The sequence below is a fragment of the Castor canadensis genome, chromosome 10 (assembly GCF_047511655.1).
Source record: "Castor canadensis chromosome 10, mCasCan1.hap1v2, whole genome shotgun sequence".
NCBI classification, from domain to species: Eukaryota; Metazoa; Chordata; class Mammalia; order Rodentia; family Castoridae; genus Castor; species Castor canadensis.
This window is the reverse complement of record NC_133395.1, coordinates 69654162-69675953: the sequence shown is the minus strand read 5'-3', so window position 1 is coordinate 69675953 and position 21792 is coordinate 69654162. Positions and strand designations below refer to the sequence as shown.

Sequence of the window (21792 nt, the reverse complement as noted above, 5' to 3'; positions counted from 1 at the left end):
TCAGCTTGAGGAGAGTCACTGCAGTTATTAAAAGATTAACTGGGCTTGATCACTATGATGGAGTCAACACAGTTGATAAAAAGAGGTCAGGGAGTGAAAATCAAAAGGAAATACTCTTTCATGAAGTTTGGCTGAGAAAAAAATCTAAGGTGGTAATTTAATGAAGGTGGTTGGGGTATAATAAAAATTTGGGTATTTTGGAGAAAGAGTTGAGCATACTGAAAGCAAAGAATAAACCACAGACAGTGAAAGAGAGATCAAAAATGTAAGAGAAAGTAATTACTGTGTTCTGGAGATAACAGATAGCCTTAGAAAGAGTGGGATTCTGTTTCCTCTAAGACAAGAGGAACAATAGGAGTGGTGGTTAAAGGTATGGGTAAATTTTAATATAAGGAGAGCAACTGGATTTCATATATGATAGATTCTCTTTTCTTTGTGATCTAAGATGTTAGATCATTTGCTAACAGTGACAGATTTGGCTGTGTTGGAAAGGAAATGAAGTCCATTCACTGCCTTCACTCATTTGGCAAATGTTATTGAGCATCTAATATGTGCTACCACTTCATTAAGAGCTGGGGCGCAAAGACAAATAGGTCACTGTTGCATTGGGCAAACTCAAAATCAACAGAAGATTATAATTAGGGTCTTGATAAAGGTTTGTGCATGTGCTTTATAAGCTTGCAGAAGATGCAACTCACTCAGGCTATAGGGGGTCTCCATATGGAAGAGTAGACAGACAGTAAAGAACTAGGAAAGGATATTCTACATAGAAGGAACAGCAAGGAGCTCAGGTATAAAGCAGCATGATGTACACAGGAAATGCTATGAAACTTGGTCCCACTGCAGTACAGGATGGTAGCAGAGATAAGGCTGTTGGGACAGGCACAACTATGCTGGAGAGGACCTTGTAGATCACATCAACAAACTTTGTTGTGATTTTTTTGCACACAGAAAGCTTTTTTTAAATTTTAATGGGGAACTGTATCATAATATCTGAATTTCACAATAATCACTCATGTGGCAGAAAAGAAGAATGAATTTGATGAAGATGGTACTTTGATGGATATGCTCTTGAGAATATATCTCAAGAACTAGATGTAAACCTGAGGGCTACATGTTTAAATGAATAGTAACAAAACAGAGTTCTCCAAAAAGGCCTCAGAAATACCTGGGTAGTTTAGAACTTATCTCATGGGAGATGGCTAATATAACTTAATATTGTGTTTTAGAAACAGAACAAAACAAAGAAAAAACAATGGAAAGACCAAGAATTGCTTCTAATTCTTTGAAAAGTTATCATGTAGAAGTAAGAGTGTAGACTTGTTCAGGAACTAAAACCAGTGGTTTAAGGAAATTTCAGGAAGGAGAACATGGAGCATCATATGATACTTTAACAATTTAAGCAATCTGAACTACCTGACAAAGCCAGCTGTGGTGGCACATGACTGCAGTCCCAGATACTTGGGAGGCTGAAGCAGGAGGATTGCTTGGACCTGGGAGTTTGAGTCTAGCCTGAGCAACATAGGAAGACCCTATCTCAAAAAATAAATACATAAATAAATAAAATGTAAAAAATTAAAAAGAATCTAGAGCTGCCTGATGATGAAACAGAATCACCTCAGGTCCCTTATCCGTAAACCAAAAGCATTATACTCAACAATCCCTCAGATCCATTGCTAAAATTCAATGCTTATGGAAATAGAAGCTAAACCTTAAATTTATTAGGTATTGTAATAAGCTCTTGTCAGTCTTTCTACCTGACTTTTCAGTAACACAGTGTGCCTGTAAGTTCTTAGTAAGCAATATCTCTACTATATACACATTGTGCAAATAAGAAGAATCCTGAGATGGGGAAACTCAGTTTCAGTCAAAACAGTGGATGGGGAGTGAGACAAAGCCACAGAGACAGCAGCAGAAGTATAAACAGCAAACTCAGCAAAAAGCTATAGCTATCTACCAAAAAAATCAATTATTTATGTATTCAGCATGGAAAAAACTGCCAACCATCCATTAACCTTTCCAGTCACCAGTCTCCGCATGGCTAGAACTGTCTCTGACTATAAAGATTAAGAATTCACTCTATGGTGAAAATTCTTATTAACATTTATACTGGGGATAGGATTAACATCTTCCTGGGAAGCTGTTAAAATAGGCTTTGATTGTATGTCCCATGATCCTGTATAGTCAAAGTAGGATTATTTCACATAAATGAATTTTTCAGATAAACAAAAGTAATGAATGTTTTATGCACAAAAAGACTTCATTTTTAACCTTAATAAATTCTTCAACAGTGTTTCATACATCACCTTTTTCTTAATGACATAGGTTTTTCTTTATTTAAATAAATTTCAGTTCAGTTAAATAGTTTTCAACACTGACTATTTGCCACTCTTTATATAACTGTAGGGAGACAGAAAGAATGACCTAGTCTGTCTGACCTTAGAAGGAGCCCAAAGTTGAGACAAGCAAACAGATAATATCAGCCATAAGGGCCCAGAAGGCAGGTGGAAATTCTGTCACAGAGAGAGGGGCTAGGGAGATCAGGAAAGAGAAGATAATACTCACCCTTTACTGGAATTTAGAACCTATTGTGTGCCGGCATTCTACTCAGCACTTCACATACAGTAGAGCTCCAAACACTACAGCACCCCAAGACTGATATCAAATACTGATTCTTCCTTTTTATAGGCAAGGAAAGAAATTAAGGCTCAGGAAGGTCACACAGCAGTTAGGCAGAGCTGGGATTAAAATCCAAATTTGTAATGGCTCCACAGTAGGCTGTCTTTTCATCACGTCAATCCTCATAAAGAGGATCCAACATGGTGACTAGAGTACAGAAGCAGAAAGCCTAACCCCATGACTCCAAAACCTCCCTGAGAAGTTGGAGCTACACCTGGGTAACTCTGACTGCCTCTAGCCAAAATAATAACCGCCATCACACTACATGCAGGAGAAATTCAAAGACTAACCCACAAATTGGCCTTTAATTGCACCTAACAGCTGCAACCTGCTGCACAGCCAGCAAGGTGGGTCCAGCCCTGGGGAAACCCTCCTTCCACATGGTGATATTTTTTCTTTTTTCTTTCTTTCTTTTCTCCTCCTCCATCAAGCAGAAATAAAGCAACAATCAGAATCAAACCTTCGACACCTTGAACCCCTAGACTGGGAAAGCTTTCCCACAACACATTACACTGAGAAAATCTGGGGGCTGCCACCACCACCACTGATGCCGCAGCTGCCACCAGTAGCTCCAAACCTGCCTGTGAGACATTACACAGAACAAACAGGTGAGCGCCACACATCATGCAGAATTCTCCCAGCCACCCCTAAGATAAACCAGCACAGCCCCTGGGCAGACTGACCTCCCCCTCTAAAAAAAAGTGAATAACAAACAGAGAACTGTAATCTAGCACAACAGCAGAAGGGGCAGGAAGGCTGAAAGTGCACTGGAGAAACGGGGAGGAGCAAGGAGCTAATCTCAGCCAGGACTTCAGTAAACAAAATCTGGAAAGGCAGGAAAGCGGAGAGTGGGCGGGCAATAAGCCACTCCCCAAAGCAGGACAGGTAGTGGACCACAGAACTCATCTCCTGAGCCAGTGAGCAACACCCAAAGCCAAACTTCCCCGCAAAACTGAAAAATAAACAGGAAACCATCATAACACACTGACAGCAGAGGGGGCTAATGGAACACTTAACCTACCCCAGAGAAAGGGGGCAGGGCAAAGAAAGAAACCCCCAGCACAGAAATCCCAGTAAACAAGCACAGTGAAAAGCCACCTTCAAAGCAGGGCAACTAGTGGACTGCAGAGTTGATCTCCTTAACCTGAGGGCAGCATTCAAACTTAAACTGCCACACCATGTTGGGGGAGGAGCTGACCAAGCAGCTGTAGCTGAAAGGTAACACAGATATCAGCTGGGGAAATTAATAGCTCTGACCACCCTGCATGATCTGGCAAAGCTACCTCACGTCACAATTTCAATTTAACTGGTAGACAGAAGAACAAAACACTACTCACAAGCCAATCAGTTGGTAAGACCATGCCAGAGCTTCTGCTTATATGCCAATACCAGGACTGGATGCCAGAGGAATAACTCCAGAAGTTAAACTAAGACTGAAATTCTATTGTTCCTGGGCCTGGTGTTTTTCTTTTTTCTTTTTGTTTCTGTTTATTTTTTCCTGTTGATTTTGTTTGTTTTGTTATTGTGAGTTTTCTGTTTTTATTTCTATTCCTATTATCTTTTATTTCTTTCTATACTAGCAACTTTACCATCATCTTCTCATCCCTACTCTCACCCCTTCACTCTCCCTCCTTCTCTTGTGCTAAAATCCATTGCTCTCCTCCCCAACAACTTGTTCTGCCCCTCCTCGCCACTCTTTCCCCCTGCCTTCACCTTCCCCTCCCATTCTCCCCCAACCTATCAACAGACTACCCCTTCTTCCTACATACTTATCACCCGCTAACCAACCTACTATACCAACTTTACACTAACCCAAACCCCTGCAATTCCAGACACAAGCACCCTAAAGTACAACAGAAATAGACCCAAACACATACAAGGACACCAAAACCCAACAGTCCCTGAACTGCTTCCCCCACTCTCCCACCCCACTTCCCACCTCCCCCTTTAATGCCACCCTATCCAACTCCCCAAATATCCATAGCTAACCTTATGAAGATTAAACTCCCAACTCCCACTGCTTATAGATATTACCATCAAGGGGTCTTCCATATAACATATAAACTACTGGTCGGGTATTAAACCTGTGAATTAGTTATTACTAAATTACACCCAGACCAAGGACAGAAATAGCACCCACACACTTAGCTAAAATCCCAATACAGCCACAAAACAAAATTAAACCAAGGGAAAGAAAACAGGTGACTGAAACCACCAACTAGCCTATGAAGAACATAGTTGCACAGTACCAACTGAAGCTATGGGAAGAAGAGAAAGGGATGGAAAACACTCTCCCCCCACAAAAAATAATTTAATACAGATTCAGAGGAAAATGAAGAAAACAGACACCCAGTTCCTGACTCCAACAAAACAAAGATAAATGACACCAAGGAACCCAGAGATGCTCACAAAAACATCCTCAAAGAAGAAATCTTGCAAGTAATCACTAAGAATTTCAAGGAGATGATACTAGACACAGTTAAACAAAATGTATAATATGCACCCAAGAAACTTCAAGACACCAAAAATAAAGAATGTGAGAAGAAACAGAAACAAATAAATGAACTCATAGGAACCAAAAATAAATACCAAAGTGAACTAGAGAAAACTATAAATAGAGGGATAAATGAATTAAAGATGAAAATAGAAAATATTAAAGAGGAAGTGATCAGAAAAAAGAATCAAACAGAAACACAAAACACAGTGGAAGGCCACTCCAGCAGATAGAACAAGCAGAACACAGAATCTCAGGATGCGAAAATAAAATAGAAATTAAAGGAAAATCTGATGAACTGTTAGTCAAACAACTCAAGACCTGTGAAAGGTATATACAAGAACTCACCAACTCCATCAAAAGACCAAACCTGAGAATGAAGGGCATTGACAAGAAGAAGAGGTACAAGCAAAAGATATCCATAATATATTCAATAAATGATAACAGAAAATTTCCCAAATCTAGAGAAAGTTATGCCCATTTCGGTACAGGAAGCCTCCAGTACACCAAACAGACTTGACTAAAATAGAACTTCCCCATGACATTATCATTAAAACAACAAGCACAGAGAATAGAGAAAGAATATTGAAGGCTGTAAGACAGAAGAAACAAATAACATATAAAGGTAAACCCAACAAAATCACAGCAGATTTCTCAGTGGGAACCTTAAAAGCAAGATGGGCATGGAGTGAGATATTTCAGGCACTGAATGAAAATAATTTCAACCCTAGGATACTCTACTCAGCAAAACTATCATTCAAAATAGATGGAACAATAAAAATCTTCCACGATAAGCAGAAACTAAAACAATATATGACCACCAAGCCACCACTACAAAAGATTCTCCAAGGAATTCAGCACACAGAAAATGAAAGCAAACAAAACTACAAGAGGACAGGCAGTACCAAACCACAGGAAAAGACAAGGTATTGGAGAGTAACACTGATTCAGTTGCACACAATCAAACCCTTAAACAACAAAAATAACTAAATGGCAGGAATCACAAAATACCTATCAATATTAACACTGAATGTCAACAGACTCTACTCCCCCATCAAAAGACACCATTTGGCAATCTGAATTAAAAAGAAAGATCCAACAATCTGTTGTTTAAAGGAGACCCATCTCAGTGACAAAAACAAACACTGGCTTAGGGTGAAAGGCTGCAAGAAGAGTTACCAAGCCAATGGCCCCCCAAAACAGGCAGGAGTAACAGACTTACCTCAGACAAAGTAGACTTCAAACTTACATTGATCAAACGAGATTAAGAAGGATACTTCATACTAATAAAAGGGGAAATACAACAAAAAGAAATAACAATTATCAACCTATATGCACCCAATTTCTTCAAACATACTTTCAAGAACTTAAAAGCACATATAGACTCCAAAACAGTGGTAGTGGGAGACTTTAATACCCCCCTATCACCAAGAGATAGGTCATCAAACAAAAAAATCAATAAAGAAATTCTAGAATTAAATCACACCATATGAACCTAGCTCATTCCACATCTGCACAATATACATTCTTCTCAGGAGCCCATGGAACCTTCTCCAAAATTGATCATATCTTAGGGCACAAAGCAAGCCTCAGTAAATATAAGAAAACAGAAACAATCCCCTGCATTCTAGCTGATCACAATGCATTAAAACTAGAACTCAACAACAAAAACAACAGCAGAAAATATGCAAACAACTGGAAGCTGAACATCACATTGCTCAATGATCAGTGGGTCAATGATGAAATAAAAGAGGAAATTAAAAGGTTCCTGGAAATTAATGAAAATGAAAACATGACCTACTGGAACCTATGGGACACATAAAAGGCAGTCCTAAGAGGAAAGTTTATAGCCATGAGTGCATATATTAAAAGGACAGAAAGATCTCAAATAAACAACCTAATGTTACATCTCAAATGCCTAGAAAAACAAGAACAAGCAAAACCCAAAACAAGAAGAAGGAGACAAATAATAAAAATAAGGGCTGAAATTAATGAAATAGAGACCAAAAAACCATACAAAGAATCAACAAAACAAAAAGCTGGTTCTTTGAAGAAATAAACAAGGTTGACAGACCCCTGGCAAATCTGACTAAAATGAGGAGGGAAAAAAACCCAAATCAGTAAAATCAGAAATGCAAAAGGGGAGATAACAACAAATACTGTGGAAATCGAGGGTATCATCAGAGACTACTTTGAGAACCTATATTTCAATAAATTTGAAAATCTTGAAGAAATGGACAAATTCCTAGATATTTATGACCATCCAAAACTCAACCAAGAGGATATTAACCACCTAAATAGATCTATAACATGAAATGAAATTGAAGAAGCAATAAAGAGTCTCCCAAAAAAGAAAACTCCAGGACCTGATGGATTCTCTGCTGAATTCTATCAGACCTTTAAAGAAGAACTAATACCAACTCTCCTTAAACTGTTCCATGAAATAGAAAGGGAAGGAATACTGCCTAACTCATTCTATAAAGCCAGTATTACATTCATCCCAAAACCAGACAAAGACACCTCCAAAAAAGAGAACTATAGACCAATCTCCTTAATGAACATCGATGCAAAAATTCTCAATAAAATAATGACAAACCAAATCCAACAATACATCAGAAAGATCATTCACCAGGACCAAGTTGGCTTCAACCCAGGGATGCAAGAGTGGCTCAACATATGCAAATCTATAAATGTGATACAGCACATTAATAGAAGCAAAGACATAAACCACTTAATCATCTCAATAGATACAGAAAAAGCCTTTATTCATAAAGATTCAACTCCATGATAAAAACTCTAAGAAAACTAGGAATGGAAGGAATGTACCTCAACATTATAAATGATATATATGACAAATCTATAGCCAACAGCATAGTTAATGGAGAAAAACTGAAACCATTTCCCCTAAAAGCAGGAAGGAGACAAGTGTGCCCACTCTCCACTCCTATTCAAAATAGTTCTGGAATTCCTAGCCAAAGCAACAAGGCAAGAAAGAGGAATAACAACAGGCATTCTATTCCTATAGAAATATTCCAACTATCCCTCTTTGCAGGTTACATGATCCTATAATTTAAAGACCCAAAAAATTCTACCCAAAAACTCCTAGACACCATAAACACCTTCAGCAATATAGCAGGATACAAAATCATCTTACAAAAATCAGTAGCCTTTCTATACACCAACTATGAACAAATTTAGAAAGAATATAGGAAAACAACTCAATTTACAATAGTTTCAAAAAATCAAATACCTAGGAATAAACTTAACAAAGGATGTAAATGACCTCCACAAGGAGAGCTACAAACCACTGAAGAAAGAGACTGTGGAAGACTACAGAAGGTGGAAAGATCTCCCATGCTCAAGGATTGGCAGAATCAACATAGTAAAAATGGCTATACTACCAAAACAATCTACATGTTCAACACAATTCCCATAAAAATCCCAAGGACATTCATCACAGAGACTGGAAAAATCGACCCTAAAGTTCATTTAGAAACAGAAGAGACCATGAATAGCCAAGGCAATACTCAGAGAAAAGAGCAATGCTGGAGGTATCACAATACTTGACTTCAAACTATATTACAGAGCCATAGCAATAAAAACAGAATGGTACTGGCACAAAAACAGACATGAAGACAAGTGGAACAGAACAGAGAACTTGGATATGAATCCACACAGCTATGTCCACCTTATTTTCAACAAAGGCATTAAAAACATACGATGGAGAACAGACAGTCTCTTCAACAAATGTTTCTGGGAAAACTGGTTATCTCCTTGCAGAAAACTGAAACTAGATCCATGTCTATCACCCTGTAATAGTATCAAGTCAAAGTGGATTAAGGACCTTAATATCAAACCTGAAACTCTGAAGTTAGTACAGGAAAGAGCAGGGAATACTCTGGAAGCAATAAGCATAGGCAAGGACTTCCTCAATAGAACTCCAGCAGCCAATAACTGAGAGAAAATATGGGCAAACTGGACTATGTGAAATTAAAAAGCTTCTGCATAATAAAAAAAATGGTCTCTAAACTGAAGAGACCATCCACTGAGTGGGGGAAAATATTTGCTAGCTATACATCAGACAAAGGACTGATAACGAAAATATACAGGGAGCTCAAAAAACTAAACTCCCCCAAAATCAATGAACCAATAAAGAAGTGGGCAACTGAACTGAACAGAATTTTTTCAAAGGAAGAAATCCAAATGGCCAAAAAACAAATTAAAAAATGCTCACCATCTCTGGCCATAAAGGAAATGCAAATCAAAATCATACTAAGATTCCACCTCATTCCTGTTAGAATAGCTATCACCAAAAACACCACCACCAACAAATGTTGGTGAGGATGTGGGGAAAAAGGAACCCTCATACACTGCTGGTGGGAATGTAACCTAGTACAACCACTTTGGAAAACAATATGGAGGCTTCTTAAAAAACTAAACATAGATCTGCCATATGATCCAGCAATACCACTCCTAGGAATATACGTAAAGGAATGCAAGTCAGGTTATTCCATAGGCACCTGCACACCCATGTTTACTGCTGCACTATTCACAATAGCCAAGTTGTGGAAACAGCCAAGATGCCCCACTACTGACAAATGGATTAAGAAAATGTGGTATTTATACACAATGGAATTTTACTCAACCATGAAGAAGAGTGAAATCTTGTCATTAGCAAGTAAATGGATGGAACTGGAGAACATTATCTTAAGTGAAGTTAGCCAGGCTCAGAAGGCCAAAAATCATATGTTCTCCCTCATATGCAGATTTTAGAAGTAAAACAAATGTAGTAACATTATTGGACATGGGTCACAAGCTAAGAGGAGAACACGTACAGGAGGAATAGGGAAAGGTAGGAAACCCAAAACTTGAAAGTCTTTGATGTGCCCACTGCAGAGGAGCTAATATAGTAATCTTAAACTGATAGAGGTCAATATGGAAAGGTGACCAGGTAGTAGTGAAGAGGTCTGGTAGAGATGAACCAATTCAGGTTGGAATACACATGTGATGGAAGCAATGCTAGGAATCTCTCTGCATAGCTCTCCTTATCTCAAACTAGCAAAAACACTATGTCTTTCTTATTATTGCTTAGTCTTCTCTTCAACAAAATTGGAGAGGAGAGCAGAAAAGCTTCTGCCTGGAAGAGAGGGGGATGGCCCAAACAATGTATGCACATATGAATAAATAAATAAATAAACAAAAAAAATGCCTCATAAAGAAAGTAGTACTGCCCTAGACCTTGAAGGAAGTGGAACTGGCTTATATGAGAGGAGTGTATTTCAAGCAATGCATAGAGTTGGAGGAAGCACAAGGGTACCTGTGCTACAGAGGAAGCAGTACTTCTAATCCAATGTCACAACGGTCAGGAAGTTGGACCTGATTGCTCATTGTAGAGCAAAAGACAAGAAGGAATTATCCTATCTTGTCTCTATTTCCTACTTACCTAGTCAATATTATAAACCCAAGCATCCCCTTGCCCTCTTGCCCTAACTTCCATTCTCAAATTTTTATATACATCCCTTTGTGGGCTCTAATACTGAAACCTAACTCGTCTTCTGAATCCTTTCCTTGATCCTTCTAGATACTCTAGATCAGTGATTATTAGCAGAGTACCTGTTACAGTAAGCCTGCCTTCAAGGTTCTTTGCCTCCTTGTTTTAACTCCCTATGCTTTAAGGACTATTGTCCTCTTTTTTTAGTTCCTTTGATAATCACTGTTGAGGCTCTTCAAGGCTATATTCTAGACTAGTTTTTCTTTTTACCTATATATTCTCCCTCATGCATTTCATTCATTCACATGACTTCATTTACTATCTATATGCTAATAATCTTCAAATTTCTCTACTATTTAACATTTTCCTAAGACTCAAATATCCAACTGCTCTTTGGACACATCTGCTGGAGAAACACACATTGAAAATGAACTCCTATCTTAACCTTAAAATAGATGCCCAAATAAAGTTAATCTAGATTAAATATTTAAATATCATATATTAAGCCATTTAAGTACTAAAGGATGAGATCAATGTTATGAAACATTGAGATAAAGATGGTCTTTGCAGAAACCATAATAAAAGATAGCTCTAAGAACATAAAAAAGCTCTATAATGACAATAGTGTCATAAATAAAACTGAAAGGCCAATGAAAATCTGTGAAAAATTAGTAAAATATAACTTACTGATCACTCTCCTGTCCTGTATTTATAAGTACACACTTTCTACCAATAGCAATGCTGTGTCTACCTTAGTTCTTATGATGCACAATTTTGAAGTGAAGTGCATTAGAATTTCATGATAGGAGAGGGTCAGCAGTTTATCTGTTTAAATTGTATGGATTACAGATCAAACTAAAAGGATAACTAAGAAAGCAAACAGGTGAAATAAAACTCTTAATTAGGGAGACTGCTTATCTTTTTTACCTCTTTATAAAGGTTTTATATTTTTCTTTCCATCCTATATATTTAGAAATTTGGTACCTTTTCTCCTATAATTACAACAAGTTTCTCTACCAAACAAACAAACATTTAAGCCTAGAAAAGAAAAAAGAATAATTTACACATAAATCTTTAGAATTTGGAAGTAAAAGAAAAAATAGTTACCTGAGACATTTCAGCAAGGTATATGCGGCGTTCGTTGTTGGTTTTGTGGTAAGCCTACATAAAAGATACAAAGTGAAGAATTCCACATAAGATCAGCAATACTAGCAAGACAATTACTAAGCTAAGGTTTATGTGTCCTGTTCATTTGATATTATAGGAAATATTTTTGTAAGCATTTAATGAAAATGATATAATACATTTATAAATATCAGCAAAAATAATGGCAGCTTCAAATGAATTGTTTAGTACAGAGTAACAACAAACCTTTGATTCTTGTTCCAGTCTAAGTGCGTAGTCTTTCACTTGATTTTCAAGACTCCTTTTTTCTTTTTCTAACTGTTTAAGTAATGTAGTCAAGGTTTCCTGAAAATATAAATAGAAGTTTACATGTACTCATGCTCTAGGCAACAAGAAGAAATGACCATCAAGTTCTTTACTACTGAATGCCTTCCAAAAGAACTGTGGTTGATAATTTTATAACATGTATTGTTGAAGCAATGGTAATAATAATTAGTAAAATAGTTGTTGAACTCTATGCCATGTATTATGCTAAGTACTTTCCATAGATTCTTTTAGTCCTAATTATAATTCCTGAGATGGCTAATATTTATTTTCATTTTACTGCTGAGAAAATTGCAACTTACAGAGTTTATGTAACTAGTCCACTGCTGCTAATCAATAGTAGCACTGGAATTTGACCCCAAGTAAAATGCTAAACAATAATTAGTATTTAGTAATAAACAGCATATGTTCATATTACTTTCATCATTGTAACAAGATATGTAGGGAAAGACTTTTAAAGACTATATATTCTATTGCTAACTGAATGCTTTATGTCCATTTTTACATACTGATAGAAACCACTGCAGAAAAAAAGCATCCATATAGAAAGAAAAGTTTAAGGCTTCTCATTCATAAGAAGAGGGAATGAAATGGATTATTCTGATATATATCAATAACACTAAGTATATATATATATATATATATATATATATATATATATATATATAATTATAAACTGTTGGAGAAATGCACAATTAAATGCATGATTTATATCTGCCAACCCAAGTAACACTGGTTTCCTGGCAATTTGTGAAATAAATGAAAGCACCCTTTTGTAAGAACTTATGCTATTGTGTTTAGGGGTACTTAGACTAGAGGTCTAGAGTTCTGAGTTTCTGGAACTGTCCTACTCTAATATTTTCACATTTCTCCTGGTTATCAACCTTACTGCCTCTTCCACCACTATACTTTTTTCCTATAGCATGATGATTAATGTATTTTCCTAATCATATCTTTTTTCCCTTTTATTGGGTCAATGCCTACCTCACAAACTATGTTTTCTGAATGCTATTTTTCCTAAAGGCCTCTTACCCTATCTGTTTTAGCTGTTTATTTTTTTGTTTATTCATATGTGCATACAATGTTTGGATCATTTCTCCCTATTTTAGCTTTTTAAAGTTGACTTATATGTATGTGAGCAATTTCCTAGGGTACTACATATAGAAGTATAGAAAAGACTTTCAGAAGTCTTATAATCCCTCTACCTGAACACCATGTCACAGGGAGCAAAAATCTGTACAAAACTGATGACTAGTGGCAAAGAGGTCTGGAGAAGAGGAATGTGGATGAGACTACTGATGGGGGAATAAAGGATAAGATTTCTTGTCTATTAGTATTGCATACTAATTCTCACCAGAGAGCACCTACTACAGAAGAAGCATTAAACCAAATGGACCAAAGACTTCCTGATATGTGTTCTGATATGGTGCCATCCTTCAAAGAGATCAACCAGCCACTTGGTTGCAAGTTGACTACATAAGATACCTTCCATCAGTTCATCCAGATGTGCATTGCTGATACAGTTCTACCTTTCTTTTCCTACCTAGAGTGCCTCAATCAGCTACATACTTTGGTACTCTATTAGCTGTGACCCAAAAGTCTCCTTTCCGCAAAAGATCAAACCTACCACCCTCTTTCAGCGGGGAGGGAGTTGTCTGGGTAAACAACTGATTGATGTAAAAGAATGGCAACCTACCTTAATTAGAGACCCAATGAGTGTGACTTGACAGTAGGATGACTGGGCATAAGGCCAGACCTTTGTAATGAAGGTACAAGGGAGCCCACTACCACTAGAAGGTAAGTTGTGGCCTTCTACAACAAAGCCGGGTTTTTTTAATGGTTAGACTTGTCTCCAGAGCCTGCCCCACGATCTTGGCACTGAACACTGGAAAATGCAACTGAGAACTTGCTATTGCATTTGTGGCTCCGGGAAGTAAATCCATCAGCTGATTTTAGGTGCCAATTTGCTCTAAGCCTATATAGGTCTAGGAGTCTAATCATCCCATATTTTTAAGCTCTTTTTTTTGGTCTCTGGGAAAACTGTTAACAGGTGTCACTGCTGGGAGACTTTCAGTATGAAAAACCTTTTCCAGAAAGCTCATATAAAGGAATAGCTATTCATCTGGTCCTTCCTAACTCAAATTGACCACCCAGAAGTGATTTAAGATGAATTTGAATTCCTCTGTTATCTTAGCCCATTTTTGGTTATTATAACAGAATATCTGAGACTGAGTCATTTATAAAAGAAAGTTTATTTAGCATATGGCTCCAGAGGCTAGAAGTTCAAGATTGAGCAGCTTCATATGGCAAGGATGTAGTGCTACATTACAACAAGAAGGAAAAGAGCAGGACTGTATAGAAGAGACAAACAGCAAGGTGTGTCCTTGCTTTATAGTTCCTATTCCTGCAAAAGAGGAATTAATTCCTCTTACCTACCAAATCATTCCTTAAAATTCCCATCTCCCAACACCACAATGGCAGTTTCAGAGGGGACAAACCATATTCAAGCCACAGAGTATCTACCAACCCTTCAGCACAGGCACCTAGACCAGGCTGTCTAGGTTACAGCCTTTGGTAAGATATGTGATCTTATCCTTACACAGAAAGGAGATGGGCAGAAATAATCTTTTAAGATCAGCCTGAAGAGTATCTCATAATGCTATCAGAATTGTACCACCATGACTGTGCCAGTACCTAATGAATTATATATACCTCTCATCTTCTTCTGGGTGTGGAAAGTAAATAGTACATTGATTTACTACTGGCTCTGATCTCCTACTAGCCTTGTTCTAGTAGTCTTGACCTGCTACTACTCTATGCCACAAAGATTCAATACCCAAATGAAGGAATTCAAGTTTTGCCTCACATAGGCTCTTACTTGTGACTCAAACTTTCAATCATAAAAACCTGAAGATTCTCTGTCCCAAATGAAAGGAAGAAGGTGGCTGTAGAAATGAGGGTTACTATATACTGGCTAGCCCAAAATGTTGCCTTCAAAGAACTACACTGGGCTCTGTACTCTGCAAAAAAGGACCATCCCACCACAAATCCAGAATTAGTGGCCTTGGTTTTCTGTGCCCAGCTCTGAATCAATCAACTTTGATTGGGATAAGTGGAGAAGAGATATACTATGGTTGGCCAGTCTGTATAAGCTCCTTACCTCTAGACTCTAGGGACACATAAGACAGTGAAAACTCCTTGAATGGTAAACTGATTGAGGGGGGAGAAATATAATTTTCAGAAGGGAAATTCTGCTCTAGAAGGCTGAAGAAATGCTGATCAAACCAAACAAAATATCCTCTAAAAGGAGAGGTTAAAGCCAAGGATTTGGCCATGCTATCTAGGATATTGAAAAGAGTGGGGGGAACTAATCGAATTAAGCAGCCCAAAGAATTATGAGGCTGGAGGATTGGTTAAATTATTCATAATCAAGTTATTCAATACACTGGCAGGAGAGTAGAAAAGGAGGAGGAGCAATAACACATTATACCTACTTGGTTTTAGATTTTAATCCCTAAATTAATAACTGATAATTTTCAGTAACTATAATTATTTCTCATATTCTTACAAATTAAAAATATTTTGGTTAAATTCTCTCAATTCTTATTGGTCATGATCTAGGTTACTAAATCTATTAAAAGAAACATTCAAAGAGAAATGGAAGCAGCTAATTTAAATCTCCACAAAGCAAAACTGCAAAATATTTTCAAACCCCACCTTCCTGAAATACAGCTAATTCAGTAAATGATTTATTTATTCTCTCTTAGATACAAGTTAATAATTACTAAACATTTTTTTTAAATTGTATTAAGAGGATAATGAGATCAGCTGAAACAGGACAAATTCCAGTCTCTCAAAATAACAACAGTGATAAATCCCTTAGAAGTGATGATTCCCTACTATCCATATTTGATTAGCATCCTTGTTAAAACATAATAGGATGATATTACTCAGATAGGTATTATTCTTTGAAAGTTAATGATAGAATATTGAAGCCTGTGAAATCATTTTAAGTAGGGAAAAAAGGGATGAGGGAGAATGATGGTAATATGGGTATGTCACAACAAAATCCCCTGTATAACTAATGTAAAATGTAAAACAAGTTAATAATACACTGGCATTATGAATGACTTCTAGCTCCCTCTGCCAAATATAAACTTACTCCAGAAGAAAAATCAATGAAAGTTGAACATATGTAAGATGGTAAACTGAGTTATTTTAAATTATGAAATAAGTTCACAAATTATCCTTGTGATACACAATGCCAAAGTATGAAGAACATTTGAAGGGCTGAACAGAGAGTGACGGAAGTATTTCAAAATGCTACTTATATAGGCCATCGCTCCTGGGATTTGAAGGTTAGGTTATGATAATAATATTGGTCAGTTAAACGATGTCTTAAATAACTTTTACAGATGAAAAAGAGAATCTAATCCTTTCAAACATTATTTCAATAGGAACACTCATTCTAAGTTCTAAAACAAGTTCACTTACAAATAACCCATTGAAATACAAATTTTTTTATATTAAAGGTGACATGAATGAGATGTGATCTCAAACTTTAGGACCTATACTAAATATGTACATGCAAACTAGCAGTTAAAATGCAAGGTAATATGTGATTAAATGCCAAATGTGAAACAACAAATGCTTCACAAGTTTTTAAAAGATGTCAATTAATATGGGTAGAGCATATAAGATCACCAAAATTGAAAGGACTTAGATAGAAAAGAGAGGGAGATGGGAGAGCAATATATTGATCATATTCTTAAGTCAGAAGTGATTCAGAGTTGAAGAAAAATATTCAAGTAATTAATAAAAGGCAAAGTAAGGCCTGGTTAAAAAGGCTTGCAATATTGGGCTCAGGAATCTAACCACTAGAAGTTATTGCAAGTTATTAAAGAAGTAACATGAAAGCAGGGAGCTAGTAATACTAATCAAGTGGCAGACATTAGGACAAAAAGAAAGTTTATTTGTTGCAGTTGTAACCTTTGAGGCTTAAAATTTTTATATAGTTTCTTTGTGATGAATCTGTATCTTGCTGCTAGTCCCATCCTGATTAGATAGTCTTTTAGACTATTTATTCAAAAACCATTATTAAGTTCCTCCTATGTGCCAGACATTATGCTAGGGATACCAATGAGAATTACAAACCCAGATCTTGAGAATCTAATGGGGGGTGTGTGTGAGAATCCAGAATATGGTCTATGTTGTTAAATGTTATCTTTGAGCTTGAGAAGAATCTGTGTTCTGATGCTATTGGGTGGAATAGTCTATAGTATCAATTACATTAGGTTCGTTGATTATGCTGTTCAGATCAATCTCATTCTTAGTGATTTTTCTGGCTGCTTGATCAATCAATCCATAGATCTTTCTATTACTGTCAGGGGGAGTTGAAGTCTCCAACTTTAAAAGTAGATTTGCTTGTGGAAATGCTCAATTATGAAATATACACACCTTCAAGTTTAGTATATAATACCAAATAATTTTCTAAATGGGTTGCAACAATTTATAGTTCCTATATAGTCACTATTCTACCATGTTGTTGTCAGCCATTGTTAGTATCTGATTAAATTGGTTTTTGAGACACTAAAAAGAAAAAGTAGATTTGCTTATTTTTCCTTCAGCAATTCATCAAAATTTACCATTTAAATGCTCCTATCAATTTACAGTTCCAGCACCTTCTATTCCAGGTAAGCTGATCACGGTTGTGATTGCCTGGGTTTATCACTTTGCTCTGTTCAAGCTCCATATATGCTGGAACTGAAAGCAGAAGTCACAGTTTTTGATCCTCTCTTCTATTTAGAATGGAAAGAATGGATTCTCCAAATTAATGGCTGGAAATCCTGTACCTGAAGCCTCAGTAATCAGTTCCAGCAGTGATAGAACATCTGGCTAAGCAGCTGCAATGAAAGTTACTAATTGGCTAAGTCTGTGATAGCCTATAACTTTCTCTAAACTACATCTAGTTTCTGCACAGGTCAGATCTGTAAATTAAATAGAGCTATGATAATCACCAGTATATTTACATCTTTTTAAGTGTTTAATTGTGTCATAAATCACTGCTGTCTTCTCTTGGATAAGAAAATGTTTCTGGCAACAAAAAATGTTGGTGAGGATTTGGGGAAAAAGGAACACTCATGCACTATTGGTGGGAATGTAAATTAGCACAACCACTATGGAAAACAGTATGGAGGCTCCTCAAAAAACAAAAAATAGATCTGCCATATGATCCTGCAATACCACTCCTAGGAATGTAAGTCAGGTTACAATAAAGGCACCTGCACACCCATGTTTACTGCAGCATTATTCACAATACCTAAGCTATGGGAATAGCCAAGATGCCCACAACTGATGAATGGATTAAGAAAATGTGGTATTTACATAAAATAGAGTTTTATTCAGCCACAAAGAATGAAATTTTGTTATTTTCAGGTAAATAGATGGAACTAGAAACCATCACCTTAGGAAGTTCGCCAGGTTCAGCAAGTCAAAGTCCACATATGTGGAATATAGGCCCAACAACAACAACATGAAAATAAAAAATATAAAAAAAAAACCCAAGAGTTTCCGACTTCTCGTTTGATCTTGGCGAGGATGAGGGGGGTGGTTTCAGAAGTTTCCACTTGGTCTTTTCAACCATGATCACTTTTATTTCAGAGATGAAGGCACAAATGTGTGGGGTTAACTTCAACCTTCTAATACATCTATTCCAATTATTTACTCAGGGACTGGGAAAATTATCACTGCAGAGGTGGGGAGACTGTGGGGACTGTGACTTGGACTAGCCATAAATTTCCACTCTGGGGAATGTCAGCTCAGACCCTGTGTTCAATCATTCTGGAAATGTCTAGTTTCTTCATTTTTCCCTATGTATAGTTACAGGAAGAGGTAATCAGCCAGAGGTCTCTTTTTGGGAAGACAGGAGATATGTCACAATGTATACTTGGACTGGTGGTGTGGAGCCCTTCCTCCTAGGATCCCAGCCACCTTTTGTCCAATGATTTGTGGCTTGGGTCTTGTAAATGAGCAAAGAAATGTGCTTTCTGTTAGACTACCTGCCCTAAGCCTCCTGCTCTTCATTTCTATTGTTGTTTATGCTTTGTTTTGTTTTGACATGTGCTGAACATCAACCTTATTAATCGGCCTGGTAATCAGAAAAAGAGGTGAGGTGTCACCTGAAGGGATACCTGATCCCTTGTTAGGAAAAGGCTTTTGTGGCATTTTCTAGCACAACAGGTGCTCCAGCCTTTATGAGGGCCACTCTACAGGCCCATGAAGTCCAGGAGGAGCTGTAGAGTCAACATCCTCAGGAGTATCTATTTAGATATTCTGTCACAGTCTGCATGGTCATACCTATTAGGGCCCTCCCTACCTTTCACATAACAGACATGCCTGAGCTCTGCAGCTCTCACAATGAAGACTTCAGCCTGTGTTCTTCTGTGTCTGCCCTCCTGCTGCTGGATAGAGGCCTACAAAGGCTTTCTAGTTCACACTTGGATATTATTTGCTTATTAACAATTCTCAGTCTTTTGTTCATTATCCTTGTGCAGGTATCAATACAATTTAGCAGCAGTCCTATATTTTCCAAATGTCTGCTCCATGCCTCTTCCATGACACTTCCCAAGGTCATCATTAGTGAAGTCTTTAGCAACTGAATTGCCACCTGGGCCAGATCCAAGGTGTCACATCTACCAATTAGGACAGATCCCCTGCTAGATACACAGTCAGTGAGACAGTCACGAATCCCTGTCTTACTCCCAGTTTTCTTGGATCATTTTCAGTACCCTTGACTTTACACTGGTCTTCGGAGGAGTGGACACCAAGATGGGATTAAATGTGTAAGGATCATCAGGAATACCCATGTGAAAGGAAATAGGAAGGAACAGAAGGAAGATGGGAGAGCAGTCTCATTGAAATGCAAGTCTAGAAGACTAGCTGGAAGCAAAAGTATCCTAGGCTATCATGCAGTCTGTAAAAGATTCAGCAAAGCTATTAGGAAACCTTAAGCCAAAGTTAGTAAAAAATGTGTACCAGGAGTAAGTCTACCTTTGTAGCTGATTAGAGGCAGAGACCAGCCATTGGGAAGTATGGCCTTGATGAATTTCAAAGCCCCGGCACCTGGGGTCCTCAGTCAACTAATCTTCCTGTACTGGGAAGTCTGTAAGCTGCATTGCTTGGGCCACCACATTGTCTTTCCTTAGTGTATTTCAGTTTTTCAGCTGAAGAATCCTCTAATCTCCCACCTCACAAGGTTTAATTCAAGTTAGGTTTTTCTAGGAATGGGGCATGGGAAAACAGTCGAGATTTCCATTATTCAGACTACATATTTTCACTTAAGCCATCATTCTTAGACCTGTATCTCACTCTTTTTCTTTTCTACATCTGAAGCTCTAAGGTCCAGAAAACAGAATCCTAATTGAAGGGAAGCATCCTGGCTACATGGAGTAGCATGGGGATTCTAGTGGCCAACTGCTCACCTTTCTCATCCCTGCCTTCTTCCATACCCTATGCTGCCAAGTTCAAAAGCTCCAAGTAGGTCTGGAGACTACCTGCCTGGTCATTGACATCCCTCTCTGCAGGCTCTTTGTTGTTTCAACTTCTTCAAGTAAATTCCTATTCCTCCAGCTATAAGCCTTCCAAAATTGGCTTAAATCTCTTATCTGCTGAAGTTCTTTCAAATATCAACTATCATTTTTCTGTTAATAGATATGTTCAAATCTAAAAATAGCCGTGGGTGCCCATTCCTAACAATTTCCTTGGCACTTCAACCTTAGGTTTACCAAAACCAACATTATATTTTACCTATACAAATAAACCCAACAGTTTAATAGCATCAAGCATCATTTCTCAATTTTTCATGGGCTATCTGGATTTGATTAGGTGGAAGTATTTTAGTAATTTTTAGATAGGGAAAAGAGACAGGAGTGTGTAAAAATGAATATAACTAATGATGTACTGTGGTAGCTAATTAAAAAAATAATTTCTCTCAGAGCAAAGGCCCCAGATACCCACTGTCTCCCTTATTAGTTTCATGATCAAAAACTCTTGACTAAAATGGAAATCATTCCACTTAAACATTTTGAAAAGAACAACAGTGCTACTACTTCAATAATATTTGATAATTTTATAGTCAAACACTATGACTCTTAAAATAGATCACATTTGAGATTAACAATTTGCCCCATTGTTTTTTTTCATTTATTCGTATGTGCATACAATGTTTGGGTCATTTCTCCCCCCTACCCCCTCTTCCCTTTCCCCCCTCTCCCCTGCCCCCTCCCTCTTCTCCCCTACCCCCTCGCTTCCAGGCAGAAACTGTTTTGCCTTTATCTCTAATTTTGTTGAAGACAGAGTATAAACAATAATAAGGACCAAGGGTTTTTGCTAGTTGAGATTAAGGATAGCTATACAGGGAGATTCCTCGCATTCCTTTCATGTACATATGTGTTACATTCTAAGTTGATTCTTCTCAAACTGATCTTTCCTCTAGTTCCTGGAAAAATATGGAACGCTTCATGAATTTGCGTGTCATCCTTGCGCAGGGGCCATGCTAATCTTCTCTGTATCATTCCAATTTTAGTATATGTGCTGCCGAAGTGAGCACTGCCCCATTGTTTGAGTTTAGGAAATCTACCAATTTTTAAAAAAATTTGGTCAGAGCTACCAGAGTGGCCCA

At 37.4% G+C, this 21792-nt stretch overlaps 1 protein-coding gene and 1 non-coding gene across 2 annotated transcripts in view; both read right to left on the bottom strand.

The window, feature by feature from the left end:
* The window catches only part of Sohlh2 (spermatogenesis and oogenesis specific basic helix-loop-helix 2), a 135473-nt gene that overhangs the window by 87297 nt on the left and 26384 nt on the right, over positions 1-21792 (bottom strand). The window contains 2 exon segments of the mRNA XM_074043547.1: positions 11772-11825; positions 12036-12134. Coding sequence (XP_073899648.1) covers positions 11772-11825; positions 12036-12134 — 153 coding nt within the window.
* Positions 21614-21720, bottom strand: LOC141413084 (U6 spliceosomal RNA). The gene has a single exon (XR_012437908.1). It is a non-coding gene; the product is annotated as a U6 spliceosomal RNA (small nuclear RNA).